This window comes from Ahaetulla prasina, chromosome 3 (assembly GCF_028640845.1).
Source record: "Ahaetulla prasina isolate Xishuangbanna chromosome 3, ASM2864084v1, whole genome shotgun sequence".
Taxonomy (NCBI): domain Eukaryota; kingdom Metazoa; phylum Chordata; class Lepidosauria; order Squamata; family Colubridae; genus Ahaetulla; species Ahaetulla prasina.
This window is the reverse complement of record NC_080541.1, coordinates 162,586,671-162,605,714: the sequence shown is the minus strand read 5'-3', so window position 1 is coordinate 162,605,714 and position 19,044 is coordinate 162,586,671. Positions and strand designations below refer to the sequence as shown.

The 19,044-nt window shown below is 41.9% G+C and overlaps 1 protein-coding gene across 2 annotated transcripts in view; it reads left to right on the top strand.

Annotated features, from left to right (window-relative positions):
• Nucleotides 1-19,044, top strand: part of CACHD1 (cache domain containing 1) — a 149,282-nt gene that overhangs the window by 41,103 nt on the left and 89,135 nt on the right. For both annotated transcript variants that reach the window (XM_058176943.1, XM_058176944.1), the window contains exon 2: nucleotides 3,595-3,657. In XM_058176943.1, coding sequence (XP_058032926.1) covers nucleotides 3,595-3,657 — 63 coding nt within the window. The remainder of the gene's footprint in view (nucleotides 1-3,594; nucleotides 3,658-19,044) is intronic.

Here is a 19,044-nt window from a genome sequence, read left to right as displayed (position 1 = left end):
TTTCATAACTTTTGAAAAGTTGATGGCTGAATATATTTCATAAACAAACTTGTGTCAGATAGACTAATATGCCATCTCTGCTGCTTCTTGCAAGGCTAGCTTCCTTCTTGTTTGTACATTGAATGTGGTACTACCTATGATAGTTTTTCTTAACCATATTCAAAGTATTCAATGGAAGGTTTTGGAAAGTCTAAGAATAACATTGCTTCATCACTATTGCATTGCTTGTTGTATAACAATAATTTGATCCTGCCTTTTCTCTGTTCAATAAGATCGCACTTCATATTTTCTTTGGCTTTCTAGAGAAAATAAAAAGAATACAATTCTTCTTTAATAAAGAACAGTTTTATCATTTTTAAATATAAAGCTCAAGTAAAAGACTAGCTTTGCACTATAGATGGAACTCATAATTTTAGTTGGGACTATTTCCTTTGTTTCTTTTGATGTCCAGAAATTTGATTAGAAAAGAAAATGATTACCCTTTAATGTCTTTTCTTCTGATATTAAACTACGTTCATAACTTAATAGGGTGAGATGGACAATATATGTAGTGTTAGTAACTGATCAGAGCTTTTAATGAAGCTGTAGAACGAAGGACACTTGACTGTTGCTCATTTAGAATAGTTGTATTTTACTTTTTTAATCCCTTTAAGCTCACTGAAACCTGAAAACTCAGAAGATTTACTGGTGCCCTCTTCAAGGGTGGCTGTGAAATCAAGAGTTCAAATTTCTAAAATTCCTGAAATCCCCAAGAGGGAAAGAAATCAGGGAAAGTGACAATCATCAACTCAGTGGAACAAATATAAGATTATTTCACAGTAGAATAATGGCTGAAAGACTGCTGGGGAAAATTGCCTTGCCAATCTGCTTTTTATATCTTCATTTGATTTGATGTTATATATGTATAACACTTGCTTCCTTGTCTTGAGTGTAAAGTGGAGGTCAGAGGACTGAACTGAACTTAAGACAATAAGAATTCCATCCATAGAAAACAACAAAATCTTTACAGAGATTTATTTGATCCATGTCCATTTCCCTTCAAAATATTATTTTCAATCTTCCATCCCATACTTCTTTAATTTTAATTATCAGTTCCCTCTTGATATTTTAATTGTGTTTTTTTAATAGTGATGTACATCTGAACAAGAGCGTGTGTTCATTCTCAATAAGTAAAATTAGAAATTCTATTTTGCAGTAATGTTTTGTATAAATTTAACTTTAAACCTCTGACTTTAGGGTCAGAAGATATATTTTTATGGTACAGAATTAAATGCTAGATGGGCTTAAAAGAAGAAAGGACATGGTTTAACTAAGAGGTGCATTCCATTAACAGTGTCAGTATGTGTTTTTCCATAAAATGGAATATAAGATATAAGTGTTTATGCTGTCCCACCATATCGAGAAAGGACATTCAGGTAGGACCAATGCCTATTCTAGCTCAGAGTTGAACTATGTGACATCTAGTTTGGTAATGAAACATTTAAAGATTTAAAAGTAATTCCTTGTTATTCAATGTATATATAAATTTTAAAAAGTATATATTTTCTTTGGATTTGCCCATAGGCCTTAGAGTTAGTCATGCCATTAACATGAAAGAGGTTACAAACAGAACAGACAGCAGATAACGAAGCCTTCCTATATTTGTATTTCCTATAGGGAAGAAGAAAATGAATTAGCTGTTTGGAGCAATATATGATGCCTTCCCCCCCCCACCCCCCAAGGCACTGTTCTTTTCTTAATTTATAAACAGCCACTCCCTTTTTAAGTTGCTAGCAAAGGCTGTTAAAAGGTATGGACTGAAGGGCAAGAGTCTGCCTTCCTCTTTTGGCTGAGGTCAGGGGCCTGCAAACTTGGCTCTTTTAAGACTTATGGACTTCAACTCCCAGAGTTCCTGGGAGCTTTGCTGGCTGAGGAACTCTGGGAGTTGAAGTCCACAAGTCTCAAAAGAGCCAAGTTTGCAGACCCCTGGCTTAGATACTGTTGTCTGGACCCTCTTAGATGAGATGAGGCTCTGATAGCAATATCAATGGCATTTCGACTTCTATACCCACCCCATAATGCTTTACAGCACTCTCTGGTCTACAGTGTAGAGCAGTGGTTCTCATGGAACATGGCCACAGACCCTCAAGATTCAACTTAAGATTTAAGTTATAACATTGCTTCAAGTCTTCATGGACCCCCTGTGACCTCACAGGTTGAGAACCACTGATGTAAAACATCATTTTACGGACCTCGGAAGGATGGAAGGATGAGTCAACCTATAGCCCCATGAGGATTGAATTCCAGGCTGCGGACAGAGTTTGTATATAATACTGCACTTTTAAACAGTGTACCACAGGGGCTCCTCCTAATCCCCACCAATTAAATGCAGGTGAGAGAAAAGGAGATTGAAGGTTCCACGTCAGCTTTCTATACATGCTTCTCATCTACCATCTTCCTTTGGATCCTAGGTTGACTGATGGTATGTGGCAAAGAAGGAACAAGAGTATAAGGCTCCTGGTGCCTGTAGGCCTCAGGGTAACTTTTTCCTCACCTTACAGTGCTATTTGAATGCTCCTGAATTATATTAGGAAGTTTCTGGTTCAAGGATGTGCCTGAACAGTGAGCAACTTCTTGCCTCTGTCTTATTAGAAAAGAAAGAAGATGGCGTCTTTCTTTTATTCCAGTGAAATATGAACGAAGTTGCTATAATGGTTAATATAAGCTATTGGATAGATCCAGCTTCGAGTCCCATTCGGCCTGAATCCAACTTAACCTTTCAGATCTGGGTATATAAAAGGAGAAAAGACTACAAATGCCAGCCTTGACCTCCCAGAGGAATAATTTAAGGGCAGTGATTAATAATAAAACTTGTTTTTAAGTTTTTTATTTTATATTCCTCACTGGTACTGACCTAGAGAAAAAAGCAAAAGTGTAAAAGGAATTGAATTGGTTAAAAAAAAAAGCAGAGCAGTGCAAAAGTGGTCATCAATGCAATATCTACATTGTTCCTTGTTTCAAACTTGGGGGATGCCTTATGCCTGTGGCGATATTCCATGTGAACATCAGCAGCACTGGGAGAAGAAATTACAAGCCCATCCCTTCCCATCATGGCAAATGTCCATGGGGGCCTCTACTTGATATTAAATAAAAGCAGTTTAGAAGTCTAGACTGGTTCCTAATGAATTGAGATCAACAGAGAAGAAAAGCTGAAAGTAAAGAGATTGGGAGGGGGGGGGAAACATTTCTAAAAAGCTGCATTGAATTAAATGTATATGTAAACAATTCCTATACTTGGGCAAAATCAGATTTCAGATGTAAAGCATAGCTTTTTAAAATTTGTACCATTTGAACGCAATAAGCAGGCACTCTGCATGCAATATCCTAGTCTTTTTCTACCAAAGCACAAACATATGTTTAATTTAATTAAGGAAGCATATGTGTGTCTAATGAAACTGGTGTGGTTTTTCATTCTCTATTATGATAATTCTTTTAAACTTTAATCTTTTGCCTTACAATACCTGTACTGATTCCAACTGCTTTTTATTCTGAATATGTTAAAACCATGATAATTGTGCCTTGATGTCTAAGTGGTCTTTCTTAATTTTGTTGCAGCGGATATTCAACTCCTTTGTGTACACAGAAAAAATCTCAAACGGAGAAAGTGAAGTTCAACAGGTAGGAAAGTGTTGCTTAACCACCAATACTACAATAATACATACTTATACTAATGTTTTTTTTCATGTTCTCTCCCAGGTCTACATATTCAGTAGGATTTTTTCCCCTTGTTTGTTTGCTTTTTCACTTCATTGTGTTAGATTGCTAACTTATAAATGTTTCCGTTGAGAATTGAACATATTTTTGCATTAGAAAACAGTGGTGGATTCCTGAAAGTATTAGGCTGAAATTGTTTTTTCTTAACTGAATAGCACTGATGGTTGCAAAACATTTCATTTTAATGCTAGTGGTTATAGTGCATTCAAAGTAGTTCAGAGTTCTCCAGTAAAGTTTTTCTCCATCAAGAAAAGAGCATTCAAACCCCCTGAAGTGTAAATAAGACCAAGCCAAACAAAGAGAGTTCATCTGGAAACACTTTCCCTTTCTTTTGCCCGTGGGGGGAAAGTGGATCAAAGAATGCAAGGATGGGGAGGGCAACAGAGAAGGACTGTTTGGAAACAAAAAGTCTGCAGAAAAAACTCCAAAAAAAACAACAACAACCCTAGAGAAGCAACTGGCTTAATTTTCCCCAGTCAACACCAGACGATGCTAACACAGTCCTTTTGGCTGTGCTGATTAAGACAGACATGGAAATATCTTGGGATTCTGCTTTCTGAGACAGATGCCACTTTTTCTGTAAATTGTGCCGCATATAGGACTTATTCTAGGCATGTGACCTTCAGTGTCAAACTCCACTGATATACTTACTGGATATGGAGAAGACCACTCTAGGTGTGCTTAACTGTCAAAGTTTGCTCTACAAACATTGCTTCTCCTAAGCCACTTATTATGTATATAGATTGGCAGTGGAGTTTGACATTGAACGACACATGTTTGGTATTATTAATTTTCCATTAGACACTTCTTCAGAAGTTTCTCTGTAACTTTGTTAAATGTAAATTCAGCTGGGTTACTGCCACACAAAAAAGAACCCAAAAAGGCTTTTAGAAGGCATAAGAGGAGGAGCAATGGAAATATTTTAGACGTGTAACTGATAATTTAAATGGTTTATTGTAAAGATTTTAATATAAATTATGTTAGCTAGTGTATTTTTTTGCCATTGGTTAAACCCGATTGACCTTACACAAGATAATAAAGGAATTTGTAAAAGTATATTAACTATTCAAGGAAACAGTCTAAGGTGGGCATTCATCTATCTTGCTCTTACCTACTCTATGGATAACCTTAGGTTTAACCCCATTGTATCTAGCCCTATGTCAGGTTGCTGTAACTGGATAAGTAAGAAAGATAGTACTTGTAATCTAGCTCAGCTGGAGATTTGAAGAGAGTAGACTAGTACTATTTCTCTTTTTTAAAAGAGAAATTGTTTGCTGACAATTAAAAGGGAAAGAAGTCTAATTTGATAGCGACAGTGATATAAAACAGAGAAACAAGTAAGAAGCATAAATAAAAACATTAAAGGATAACTTTCCAGTGATACATTCTCCCTTTCCCTTCCTTTCCATCCATTTCTTACATTCAGGACATTTATGCGCTGAACACTGAAGATAATTGCTTTTAAGTCCTTTCATCTATTATTTTTGTTACTGGTCTGGTAACCTTTTTCTTTAAAAACTTGTGTTTGTAGATGAGTTTAGGAGAGCTTAGGATGGGGTGATGCAACCAATTTGGCCTCCCTGGCCTCTTAGGAGCTTTCAGTGCCATTGACCATGCTGTTCTTCTGGACCAACTTTGGTAGTTGAGAATGGAAGGCACTTTGTGTGGTGGTGTTCTACTATTTATTTTCTGGTTCCAGTCAGTGTTGGTGGAGAAGAAGAGGTGAATGAAGGATGTTCCTCTGGGCTTCAGTTTTTTTACTTGCCTCTTTAATATCTACATGAAATTTCTGGGGGAAATAATCTGATGGCATGGGATTCAGTACAGGGGTGGGTTCTACTTATCTTTACTACCGGTTCGCATCATGCCTGCCGAAGAAGCTTCTGCACATGCACAGAAGAGTTTTGATGACATTTGGGTCAGTGCGCCAGTTTTATTACTGGTTCTATAGAACCGGTCCGAACCGGAGGCAACCCACCACTAGCTCAGTATCATCAGAATGCTGAAGATATTCAGTTATTCATTTCCACCACTAGATGGACAGATGAACGCTGTTGCAGTCTGGGTGAGTGTCTGGAGGCTGTCGGGATGAATGGAGTGGCTTTGATTTGATCCTGGCAACCCTGGCAAGTCAGAGTGACTCTGGATTTTGGGTCCCACCAGCCTGTGTGATATTTCGTTTTTGACTTTGACAGCTTTGTACAGATCTGTCTTATGTGTCCGTTGTGCCCTTTCCTACAATATGCTGTACATCGGGCTGCTTTTGAAGACTACCTGAAAGTTACAATGGGTCAAAATGCAGTGGCATGAATAATAATGTGTGTCCTCAGCTTTACCCATATTACACACCAGTGGCACAAGTTGTATTGATTCACAGTTTCCTTCCAAGTGTAATTCAAACATACCTTTAAAACCGTATATAGCATGGGACCAGGTTATCTACGGGACCTCCCTCTTCTTAAGGATATGTGCCCATCTTCTCAGATGGAACAGGTTGGAGATGCTCCTAGTCTCTTCTTTTTTTTTTTATTGAAAGAGTTTTAAAAAACAAAAACATTTTCCCCCCTTTTTTTCCCCCTCCCTCCCAAAAAACAAAACAAAAAAAACCCTTCTCCCCTCCCTCCCCCCCCCCCGGCTTCCCGGGTCAATCACAAGGTATTGTTATACATAAACCAAACATAGAATAAAATTTTCCCTTCCAATCCAAATAACCACATCCAAAGCTTTTCATCTCCCAACCCCCTCCCCATTACATAAAATAACTTTCTAATTATTCAAAGGCAATCTGATATTTCTTAATCTGATATCTGTTTTGTAGATAATCAATCCATTTTTCCATTCAATTAAATATCTTTCCTGCGTATTGCCTTTTAAAACCGCTCCGATTCTAGCCCTCTCAGCCAAATTAATACCTTTCCATATCCATTCTTCTATTGTAGGTATCTCTTCTTTCTTCCAGTATTGTCCAATCAACAGTCTTGCTGCTGTTATTAAATTCAGAATCAATTTAGTCTCAATCCCTGTACAATCCGTTATAATTCCCAAAAGGAAAAATTGTGGCAGGAACTTTATCTTCTTCTTCAGTACATTTTGAATAATCCACCAAATTCTTATCCAAAAGACCTTAATTTTCTTGCAAGTCCACCAAATATGAAAATATGTAGCATCATCACAATCACACCTCCAACATTTCGCTTGGATATTAGGATACATACATGATAATTTTTTGGGATCTAAATGCCATCTATAAAACATCTTATAAAAATTTTCCCTTAAATTCTGTGCTTGTGTAAACTTAACATTTCTAACCCAAATTTTCTCCCATGTTTCCAACATTATTGGTTCCTGAATATTCTGTGCCCATTTTATCATACAATCCTTTACCAAATCCTTTTCCGAATCTATTTCAAGCAACACATTATACAATCTCTTTATATGCTCCTGGGTCTGATTTCTAATTTGCTTTATTAAATTTTCCTCCCTTTGCATTATACCAATTTTTTGATCTTCTTTCCATCTAGCACTTATTTGCCCATATTGAAACCAAGTATAATTCCTCCCTTCTTCATTTAATACCTGTAATGATTTTAATTGCAATCTACCTCCTTCAGCATACAAAAGTTCTTTATAAGTAATCATTTCCTGTTTCTGTTCTATATTTATATTCTCTATGTCATGTCTAGGGCTCGCCCATATAGGAATCTTGTAATCTAATTTATAGGAATATTTTTCCCAGACCTGCAAAAGAGCACTTCTCAACACATGATTCTTAAAAGCCCTATCCACTTTTTCCATAAAATAAATCGCATGCCATCCATATAACAAGTCATAACCTTCTATATTCAAAATTCTTTCCTCTGTTAAGTTAAACCAGTCACTTATTACTGAAAGGGTTACTGCTTCATAATATAGTTTAAAGTTAGGCATTCTTAAACCACCTCTTTCCCGTGAGTCCTGTATTATTTTCATTTTAACCTCGCCTTTTTACCCTGCCATATAAATTTATTAATCCCAATCTGCCAATCTTCCAAATTTTTATCCTTTTTAATTATTGGTATCATCTGGAACAGAAACAAAAATCTAGGTAACACATTCATTTTAATAGCCGCAATCCTTCCCAATAGGGATAACTGCAATTTCTTCCAGCCACTCATATCATTCTGAACTTTTTGCCATAGCAAGTCATAATTATTCTTATAAAGTTTCTTGTTCGATGAGCTAATATAGACCCCTAAATATTTAACCTTTTTTACTACCTCAAATCCTGTCATTTCCTCTAGTTTTTGTTTCTGTTGTATAGACATATTTTTAATTATCACTTTTGTTTTATTCTGATTTATTTTAAATCCTGATACCTTTCCATATTTATCAATTACTTCCAACAAAAATCTACTTGAATTTATAGGATTCGTTAACGTAACCACTACATCATCTGCAAAAGCTCTAACTTTATACTCATATTGTCTAATCTTAATTCCCTCTATTTTCATTAATTCTCGTATTTTATCTAATAATGATAATAATTATTATTATTATTACTAGTCTCTTCTTTTATATATTCCATCTTATGTGCCTTTTCCATGTCAGCCACTGCCTTATGGATCATCCTTTCCCCTGAAATTTGGCAGCCCCTCTTTTTTTAAAATCTTCCAAAAAAAGCCATTTAAAATCTGGCTTTTCTTGTAAGCACAAGGTAAGGTTGATGAGATGAATTTGTGGCCTGCATCTGAAAGTTTAGTTATGGCGCCAGGGTTTTTTGTTTACTTGGTTAGTTAGTTTTAGTATAAGTGGTTTTAATATATTTTTAATTGCAAACAGATACTTGCTTAAATTTGTCTAAATTTGGCTTGCTATATAATGTATAGCAGCAGTTCTCAACCTTTCTGACTCATGGATCAGCAGCGGTGGCAGCAGGAGAAAGAGATGCTTTCCTGTGTGCAACTCAAATCTCGCGCATGCACAACTAAAGCTTTACATGCTCGCCTACTGCTTGCACAACCCAGTTCCAAATGGACCACAGACAGGTACTGGTCTGTAGCCCAGGGATTGGAGAACCCTAATATATAGGATGAAAGGATCCATTCCTGCATTGATTTGGTTAGGCCTCTATAATAGGTATACACTCTCAATTTTGCCATTGCTATATTTTTCTCACTCTGGTCAATCAATCTATTATTGTTGGCAAGGTTCCTCTTTTCTAATGTTGTACCAAATTTGGTCTTGCAGCAGTCAGCATACAGTAATTGTGATATTTTACATTTATGGTTTCTGGAATTATATCTAATAAATATGTGTGGTTTCAGCTCAGAGTTTATTTTTAGGACTTCCTGAATATTTTAATATATTTTTTCAGTACTTTTGAATTTTTTTTATACAACCATTGTACTAGATATGATTAAATATTCCTTCTTTGTTAACAACATTGTTAGGATATTTTCAACATTTAATGTTATATGATTTGTCTATTTTGGTAATTAGCAATGGAATTCCATACCATTTATAAAATATTTTATATCAATTTCACCTTAAATATTTCAAGATTTACCCATAGGTATCTATGCTGCTGCATTCTGAACAACTGTAGTTTCCAGGTGATTTTCAAGAGCAAACTCAGATAAAGTGTTTTGTAGTACCCTAACTAAGAAATGATTAAGGCATGAGTGATTGCAAGCAGGGTCTCCCATCCAGGATGGGGCACACTAAATGGAGTGACATAAAGATCTGTACCAATACACAAGTGAAATTCAGGCTCTTGATGAGCTGCTACAGATAGTTCAGAAGCATGAAGCAGACATTGCAATTCTGGAGCACTGTGGAGGAAGATCAGAAGCAAATTTGGTTAAATCAAGAATGACCTCACATTTGTACCTGCACTACAAGAACAAAGACATTTCTTATTTCTCCACTCTCCATCTTTACTGCATTGGAGGACTGTGCCCCAGTGGCTTTGCTAAGAGTGGCTCATTCACTTTTGAAGACTAAACCCTTTTTGGGATTGATTATGTTTCAGCATGATTTCCCATAAGCTATTGTGACAGTTTTGGACATCAAAATCTGTTCATATGACAGATGGAGTCTTTCTGATATGGTTTGAGATTCGTTCTGTCTGTAGATCTTATCTATAAAGTAGATAAAAATATATTTTAAAAAATATTTACCCAGTTCCTGCATTACAGTGCTGGGATATATTCTCCATGTAGGAAGGTCAATTCTGAAGTTTGTATAATAGAAATGGAGTTAACCATTATAACTGCTAAGGTTATTATACTTTCTGATCAACACATTGATTAAGCCACAAAATGGTTTAGGGGAATAATGTACAAACCAGAATATTACATTGCTGCTTAGCAATTATAACATCATCCCTGAAGATGTGTTATATTACCAATCTGTTGAAAGCACCAGTTGTTGTTTGATGATACACTTTACTTCTTGCAAACAAGGAACTGACAGGAGTTCCTTCTTAAATCAGCTAATGTCAAATATTGCCAGTAAATGGGCCCATGCATCACTCTTAAGCTGTGGTGTGATTATACCTTGATTTATTGAATAAGACACAATAGTTAAGTTCATATAATACTCTAAGCAAATATCAAATAAATCAGATATGTGCAATATTTGGAGCCTAAAATGGAATCAGAGCATTAGAAGAGACAGCAAGAGCCTGGTTAAAAAAATCATATATATTTTTTGCCAGGGAAAATGCCAGTACCTCCCAGAGAAAGAAGCTTAATGTGGTCCTAATAAGTTTACATGACAGAAAGGTAGCTAGGAAAATATGAGCAGAATCCCAGAAGTTTGAAGTTTGCCTCAGGGAAAACATTTCTTTTTACGTCTTGTCAATAGAAAAAAAAAATAACAAAAATACTTGTTGCTTAGTGTAGATTGGAATAGCATGCTGTGATCGACTTACCTTGGAGACATTGGTACAAGCAAATTCTTAAACTCTCATAACAGTTGTTATTCCATCCAGGAAGTGCAGCTCTTAACAATGTCAAATGCTAGACATTTAAAAGGCTAATGTAGGAATCCTCCAATGGATGCATTTCTCTGACATATTTACAAATAGGGATAGCAAGAGGAGGATAATTATGTTCAACCTTTATTCTTTTTACCACATGATCTTTGATCCAGGGATTATTTGTATGAGAGAATGGAAAGGGTGGTGGTGCATATTCTTGATTTTAAAAAAATTATTCATCTTTAGCTATACAACATCATGTAATGAAGAAAAACTGAGGCATATAAGAAGTTTGGTCTGGAAGTTAAGACATCAGGCTAGAAGCCAGGAGACTGTGAGTTCTCTCTGTCAGTGGGAATGCTAGTCAGATGTGGGTTTTCCTTCCAGTCCCTTTGCAAGGACCGAGTCTGCTAATTTGTTTAGCCCCGCCTCTTCCTCTTCTCCCCAGCTTTTCGACTCGGTCTCGCAGAAAGACAGTCGTGTCTACCCCCTGCTCTGACTGAGTAATTTAATATATTCAGGATTTCTTCCTACAGCTCTGTTCTCAACACCTACAGGGAGGCTGCTATTCTGGCGAGAAGGGCTTAAGCCTGATACTGCCGAAGACCGTGGTTGCAAGTTTCAACCTGCTGGCTGGCGGATCAGGAGTTCAGCAAGTGTGGTTTTCTCTTGCTTCCTCTTGGCGCCCATTTTCCCTTTCAGGGAGGGCATTTTAGCTGCGCACAGAGCCTTTGCTCTGCAGCTTTTGAGCACGACGATTATTTCCATGCCGACGGTATTGCATTTTGCCAGAAGGTGAGCGATTGGGGGAAGCATTCCACCAGTTCCCTGCCACGAGCCGACACTTGCGGATTGCTGCAGCAGCTGGCCGACGGACCTGTGAGTAACAGGGGCTCTTCTTTCTACTCTCCCTCCCGGGGAATTTTCTGGCACGCTTTTTGGCCATTTTGATATTGGCCGCAACTAAAATGGTGGACACCAATCCAAATCAGGAGGCTTCTTCAAGGGGATGGACCAGACATCGTTCTGACCCAGGGAGGGTCCTTCAGGGTCCCAATCCACCAAGACAAGAGCCAAAACTTCCAAGGAGAGGTCCTCCAAGTCCTCCAAGGCAGAAGAGCACAGGCATAGGGCACTCGAGAGGATGATTAATAAAGCTCAGCTTCAAGCAGCCTCCAGGGCTGGCACACCTCCTGCCCAAACAGCCCCATCGACTTCTCCCACCGGAGGGCTCAGCCCAGTTGACTTTATCCACCCACGGAGGTTCAGCAGCCTGGTCTCCTGACCACCCGATTTCCTCTACCCAGTATTTTCCAGCCAGTCTGGGCCCTGCCAGCCTCTCCCAGAGCCATCCAGCCAGCCTATTCCCTGCCAGCCATCAGCTTCTGCAGCCTCCCATTTGGTTCCTTCAGGTTCAGGCCTGGGAACCCTTCCAGCACCAGAATTCCAATTGCCTCAAGCCTTTGGGCTTATTTATTTATTTATTTATTTATTTTTCAGATTTTTATACCGCCCTTCTCCGAAGACTCAGGGCAGTGTACAGCAGATAAAACACCAATATCTAGACACGTGCCAGTCCGGCTTCAGGCCTGGGTACAACATGGAGACTAGGGATTATGATTTCTGAGGCTATTAAACAAGGATTGCCTCAGTGCCTTACTCCAGGCAACCCACCTGCAAGATTGGAACTTGCTCACAGGGCTGATCAATACCAGGCCTCAGCAGATCTTGAAGAAGCTGGCGTATATCACGAACAAGAGGGCCAGGCTTCTTTGTCAGATAAGGAAATTCTCAGAGACCAATCCTTGTCAGACGATGAGGTCTGGAACCTGACAAACCCTCTTTCATTGATCTATTCAAGCCACTTATGTTTCATTCTCTTTTATAAAAGGCCCAAAACACCACTAGATTGGGGGTCACTCGTCCTCCTCAGGATGCTCAGGCTGACCTAGATCCAGCTAAAGCTTTATTTAAGGAGCCTGCTATAGAACAGAAACATTTCCAGCTCCTAAACTTTTTGAAGATGTGGTGCACCGCCAATGGGCGATTCCTGGTTCTGGTCCCAACCCTAGCAGATTGGACAAACGCCTATATAATGTGGCTCACAACTTGGACAGTATCCTACAGGTTCCTACTATGGATGCTCCCATAGTCGCTCGGTTCTCTTCTTCACCTCTGACAGGCCCACCTGATGAATCTCTTTGACTGGAGGACAAACGTGCTGAGAGGATCCTGATTAAAGGCCAACAGGTGACAGCTTGGGCTGTCAAGGCCTCCACTGCATCATCCTTTTTTGATAGGGCTTCCTTGTTGTGGTTAAAACAATTACAGGCCAGGATTCCTCCATCTGATATTTGTACACACCAAGACCTTAACGAGATCAAGGTGTCCTTAGAATATTCAGCTGATGCCACATTTAATGCCGCTAGATTCGCGGCCAAAGCCATGGGAGCATCAGTCACTTCGAGACGGTTCTTATGGCTTTGCCAATGGCAAGCTGACACCCGTAACAAGTGGCGCCTCGCCGCAGCCCCTTACTCCGGGGACAAGTTATTTGGAGCTCCTTTAGAACCTCTTTTGATTGAAACAAGAAACAAATGAAAGATCTTGCCATCAGTCTCCAGGCAAAGTGACTACCACACCCAACAGTATGTTCGCCCTCAGCCCTTTCGGTCCTCGGATTCACCATACGGCCAACAACGCACCCAACGATTCTTTGCATCCAGTGGACCCCAGCAACACAACACTCAGGTCAGACGGGACTAGATTGCTTCCTCATAAATCCTTCAGGGGGGCAGGGGGCGTCCCTTCCGCCATCCCAAGTAAACTCCTTTCTCTGCCAGTTGGCGCACGTTTGGCCCATTTTCCATCCAACTGGGATCTCATAACTTCTGACACCTGGGTCATATCAACCATGTGAGATGGCCTCATTCTGGAATTCTCCTCTGAACCCCCGAGGTTTTTCATTCGCTGTCCCGTCTCTCGGATTCACTCCTCCAGAAGTCTTATAGAATCAGCCATCGACCATCTCCTTTCTATCACCGCAATTGAACCGATCCCTAGGGGTTCTACTCCTGGCTCTTTGTAGTACGAAAATCCTCGGTGGGTTGGCAGGCAATTCTAGATTTAAAGTCCCTTAACCGGTACATCATCTATCGCTGGTTTAAAATGCACTCCCTTACCTCCATTCTGGAGAGCATACGCCCAGGAGATTTTCTGTCATCTATAGATTTAACGGAGGCATACCTCCACATTCCCATCCACACATCCTACCATCAATACCTCAGATTTCCTACTCAGGCTGACACTTTCAGTATCTATGAAGCCACCTGGCACTTCTTTTGCACATGGTGCGGGTCTCATTCAATCGTTCCTATGGAAGCATCAGTGTTCCACATCCTTAAGTTTTCTCCAAGACGGGCTTGAGGCAGGGCTCACCCCTAACATGTGGAGGAGACAGGTGGAGGCTCTCTCCTCCATTCTGGCCAGAGCGGCTTTCACGGCAGCAGCCAAGGACCCCCCTCATTCGGCATTTCCTGCAAGGCACTTCCAACTTGTGTCCCCCACTGGTCCACCGCTTCCCAACTTGGCGTCTGAACGTTGTCCTCACGACTCTGACCAAACCCCCATTTGAGCCACTTCGAGGAACATCATTCTGTCTCTTATCGCTCAGAGTCTCCTTCCTTGTCACCATCACATCAGCCAGACGCATTTCCGAGTTCGCCCGCTCTCCATTAGGAAGGACCTTTGTATCTTCTAAAATGATCGTGTGGTTCTCAGATTTGATCCAGTCTTTGTCCCTAAAATCAATTCATTCTTTCACCGGGCTCAGGAGATTGTCCTATCGGACTTCTGCCCTTCTCCAAGGCATCAACTGGAGCGCCTTTGGCACAGTTTGGACGTGCACAGGGCATTAAAGATTTACATCTCCCGTACGGCTTCATTTCGGAAGTCTGAAGCATTGTTCATATCATTCCAACCGACATCATTGGAGGCCAAAGTTTCACCTAGATCCCTTGGGAGGTGGCTTAGGGTGATGTTCTGTTTCCCTCCCCCTAATACTCCCAGCAAAGAGTCCGTCAGAGGCCTTCTTTTTTCCTTTTATTTACATAGATACATGTCCTGGCCACGTCTACCCACGGGCCTGCCAAGTTTCTGGAGATAACGAGGAAATTATAGATAAGGCCAGAATTACTCACGAATATATTCTTCCCTCCATTGAGACAGTTAGCTCGCGCCAATTCATTACTTTGTCCAAGACAAAAAACCAGGAAGTCCCGCCTCCTATTTATAGTCTCTGCAGATGTCACTGCATGACAATCATGACTTGGCTTCCTCCCAACGCTGTTTCTGCTGCGCGCGTCGGTCACGCCTCCGCAGCCCCTTACTCCGGGGACAAGTTATTTGGAGCTCCTTTAGAACCTCTTTTGATTGAAACAAGAAACAAATGAAAGATCTTGCCATCAGTCTCCAGGCAAAGTGACTACCACACCCAACAGTATGTTCGCCCTCAGCCCTTTCGGTCCTCGGATTCACTCCTCCAGAAGTCTTATAGAATCAGCCATCGACCATCTCCTTTCTATCACCGCAATTGAACCGATCCCTAGGGTTCTACTCCTGGCTCTTTGTAGTACGAAAATCCTCGTGGGTTGGCAGGCAATTCTAGATTTAAAGTCCCTTAACGGTACATCATCTATCGCTGGTTTAAAATGCACTCCTTACCTCCATTCTGGCCAGAGCGGCTTTCACGGCAGCAGCCAAGGACCCCCTCATTCGGCATTTCCTGCAAGGCACTTCCAACTTGTGTCCCCACTGGTCCACCGCTTCCCAACTTGGCGTCTGAACGTTGTCCTCACGACTCTGACCAAACCCCATTTGAGCCACTTGAGGAACATCATTCTGTCTCTTATCGCTCAGAGTCTCCTTCCTTGTCACCATCACATCAGCCAGACGCATTTCCGAGTTCGCCCGCTCTCCATTAGGAAGGACCTTTGTATCTTCTAAAATGATCGTGTGGTTCTCAGATTTGATCCAGTCTTTGTCCCTAAAATCAATTCATTCTTTCACCGGGCTCAGGAGATTGTCCTATCGGACTTCTGCCCTTCTCCGAAGACTCAGGGCAGTGTACAGCAGATAAAACACCAATATCTAGACACGTGCCAGTCCGGCTTCAGGCCTGGGTACAACATGGAGACTAGGGATTATGATTTCTGAGGCTATTAAACAAGGATTGCCTCAGTGCCTTACTCCAGGCAACCCACCTGCAAGATTGGAACTTGCTCACAGGGCTGATCAATACCAGGCCTCAGCAGATCTTGAAGAAGCTGGCGTATATCACGAACAAGAGGGCCAGGCTTCTTTGTCAGATGAGGAAATTCTCAGAGACCAATCCTTGTCAGACGATGAGGTCTGGAACCTGACCAACCCTCTTTCATTGATCTATTCAAGCCACTTATGTTTCATTCTCTTTTATAAAAGGCCCAAAACACCACTAGATTGGGGGTCACTCGTCCTCCTCAGGATGCTCAGGCTGACACTTTCAGTATCTATGAAGCCACCTGGCACTTCTTTTGCACATGGTGCGGGTCTCATTCAATCGTTCCTATGGAAGCATCAGTGTTCCACATCCTTAAGTTTTCTCCAAGACGGGCTTGAGGCAGGGCTCACCCCTAACATGTTGAGGAGACAGGTGGAGGCTCTCTCCTCCATTCTGGCCAGAGCGGCTTTCACGGCAGCAGCCAAGGACCCCCCTCATTCGGCATTTCCTGCAAGGCACTTCCAACTTGTGTCCCCCACTGGTCCACCGCTTCCCAACTTGGCGTCTGAACGTTGTCCTCACGACTCTGACCAAACCCCCATTTGAGCCACTTCGAGGAACATCATTCTGTCTCTTATCGCTCAGAGTCTCCTTCCTTGTCACCATCACATCAGCCAGACGCATTTCCGAGCTCGCCCGCTCTCCATTAGGAAGGACCTTTGTATCTTCTAAAATGATCGTGTGGTTCTCAGATTTGATCCAGTCTTTGTCCCTAAAATCAATTCATTCTTTCACCGGGCTCAGGAGATTGTCCTATCGGACTTCTGCCCTTCTCCAAGACGGGCTTGAGGCAGGGCTCACCCCTAACATGTTGAGGAGACAGGTGGGCTCTCTCCTCCATTCTGGAGAGCATACGCCCAGGAGATTTTCTGTCATCTATAGATTTAACGGAGGCATACCTCCACATTCCCATCCACACATCCTACCATCAATACCTCAGATTTTCCTACTCAGGCTGACACTTTCAGTATCTATGAAGCCACCTGGCACTTCTTTTGCACATGGTGCGGGTCTCATTCAATCGTTCCTATGGAAGCATCAGTGTTCCACATCCTTAAGTTTTCTCCAAGACGGGCTTGAGGCAGGGCTCACCCCTAACATGTTGAGGAGACAGGTGGAGGCTCTCTCCTCCATTCTGGCCAGAGCGGCTTTCACGGCAGCAGCCAAGGACCCCCCTCATTCGGCATTTCCTGCAAGGCACTTCCAACTTGTGTCCCCCACTGGTCCACCGCTTCCCAACTTGGCGTCTGAACGTTGTCCTCACGACTCTGACCAAACCCCCATTTGAGCCACTTCGAGGAACATCATTCTGTCTCTTATCGCTCAGAGTCTCCTTCCTTGTCACCATCACATCAGCCAGACGCATTTCCGAGTTCGCCCGCTCTCCATTAGGAAGGACCTTTGTATCTTCTAAAATGATCGTGTGGTTCTCAGATTTGATCCAGTCTTTGTCCCTAAAATCAATTCATTCTTTCACCGGGCTCAGGAGATTGTCCTATCGGACTTCTGCCCTTCTCCAAGGCATCAACTGGAGCGCCTTTGGCACAGTTTGGACGTGCACAGGGCATTAAAGATTTACATCTCCCGTACGGCTTCATTTCGGAAGTCTGAAGCATTGTTCATATCATTCCAACCGACATCATTGGAGGCCAAAGTTTCACCTAGATCCCTTGGGAGGTGGCTTAGGGTGATGTTCTGTTTCCCTCCCCCTAATACTCCCAGCAAAGAGTCCGTCAGAGGCCTTCTTTTTTTCCTTTTATTTACATAGATACATGTCCTGGCCACGTCTACCCACGGGCCTGCCAAGTTTCTGGAGATAACGAGGAAATTATAGATAAGGCCAGAATTACTCACGAATATATTCTTCCCTCCATTGAGACAGTTAGCTCGCGCCAATTCATTACTTTGTCCAAGACAAAAAACCAGGAAGTCCCGCCTCCTATTTATAGTCTCTGCAGATGTCACTGCATGACAATCATGACTTGGCTTCCTCCCAACGCTGTTTCTGCTGCGCGCGTCGGTCACACCTCCGCAGCCTTGCATCACTCCAAAACTGTTCTTGGGGCGTTGCCAAATCAGAAGAAGGCTCCAGAGAATCAGGCCTTGCCGGCCCCTCCTCCTCCCTTTGAGTGGGTGCCAGGGAGGGAGAGGGCTCAAGAGAAGCAGGGCTTGCCAGGTCTTCTCCCTCACTTTCTGAATCATCCGAGTCCAGGAGTCTGGGTCCAGGAACCTGGGTCACAACAGGTGACGATCGCTTCAGCATATCAACGACAGGCTCTTCCAATTCCACTCCGCATCTCGGCCACACTGTGGCCTGGAATACGCAAGCATCATTACTGGATATTTGCAAAGTGGCCACATGGTCCATGCCGACACCATTTATCAGTCATTACTGACTCGATGCGTATGGGTCTGCTGACGCTGCATTCAGCAGAAGGGTTCTGCAACAAGTTCTTGCCGACTAGTCTCCAGGAGCCAACACATTCCCATCCGAGGAGGACACCAGCTTTGGTATGTCCCACATCTGACTGGCATTCCCACTTACAGAGAGAATGGGCGCTGGCTTACCTGATACGCCCCTTCTTGGAGAAGTGGGAACACCAGTCAGCCCCACCCTGGGGCTCCTTCCCGGTCCTGGGGTGTCAGGTTGGGTGGCTACTAATTGTTTATCATTTCAGGTAGACACGACAGTATGCTACCCGTCCTCGCTGAAAAGCTGGGGAGGAGAGGAAGAAGCGGGGCTAAACAAATTAGCAAACTCGGTCCTTGCAGAGGGACAGGAGGGAAAACCCACATCTGACTGGCGTTCCCACTTCTCCAAGAAGGGGCATATCAGGTAAGCCAACACCCATTCTAGTCCATTAGACACAAAGCCAGTTGGATGACCTTGGGCCAGTCATTCTTTCCAATGCAAAGGAGGAGAAAATGGCAAACCACTTCTAAAACCTTTTGCAGAGAAAACTGCAGGGACTTGTTCAGACTTGTCCTTTGTCTCTTTTTCAGAAAATCTGAA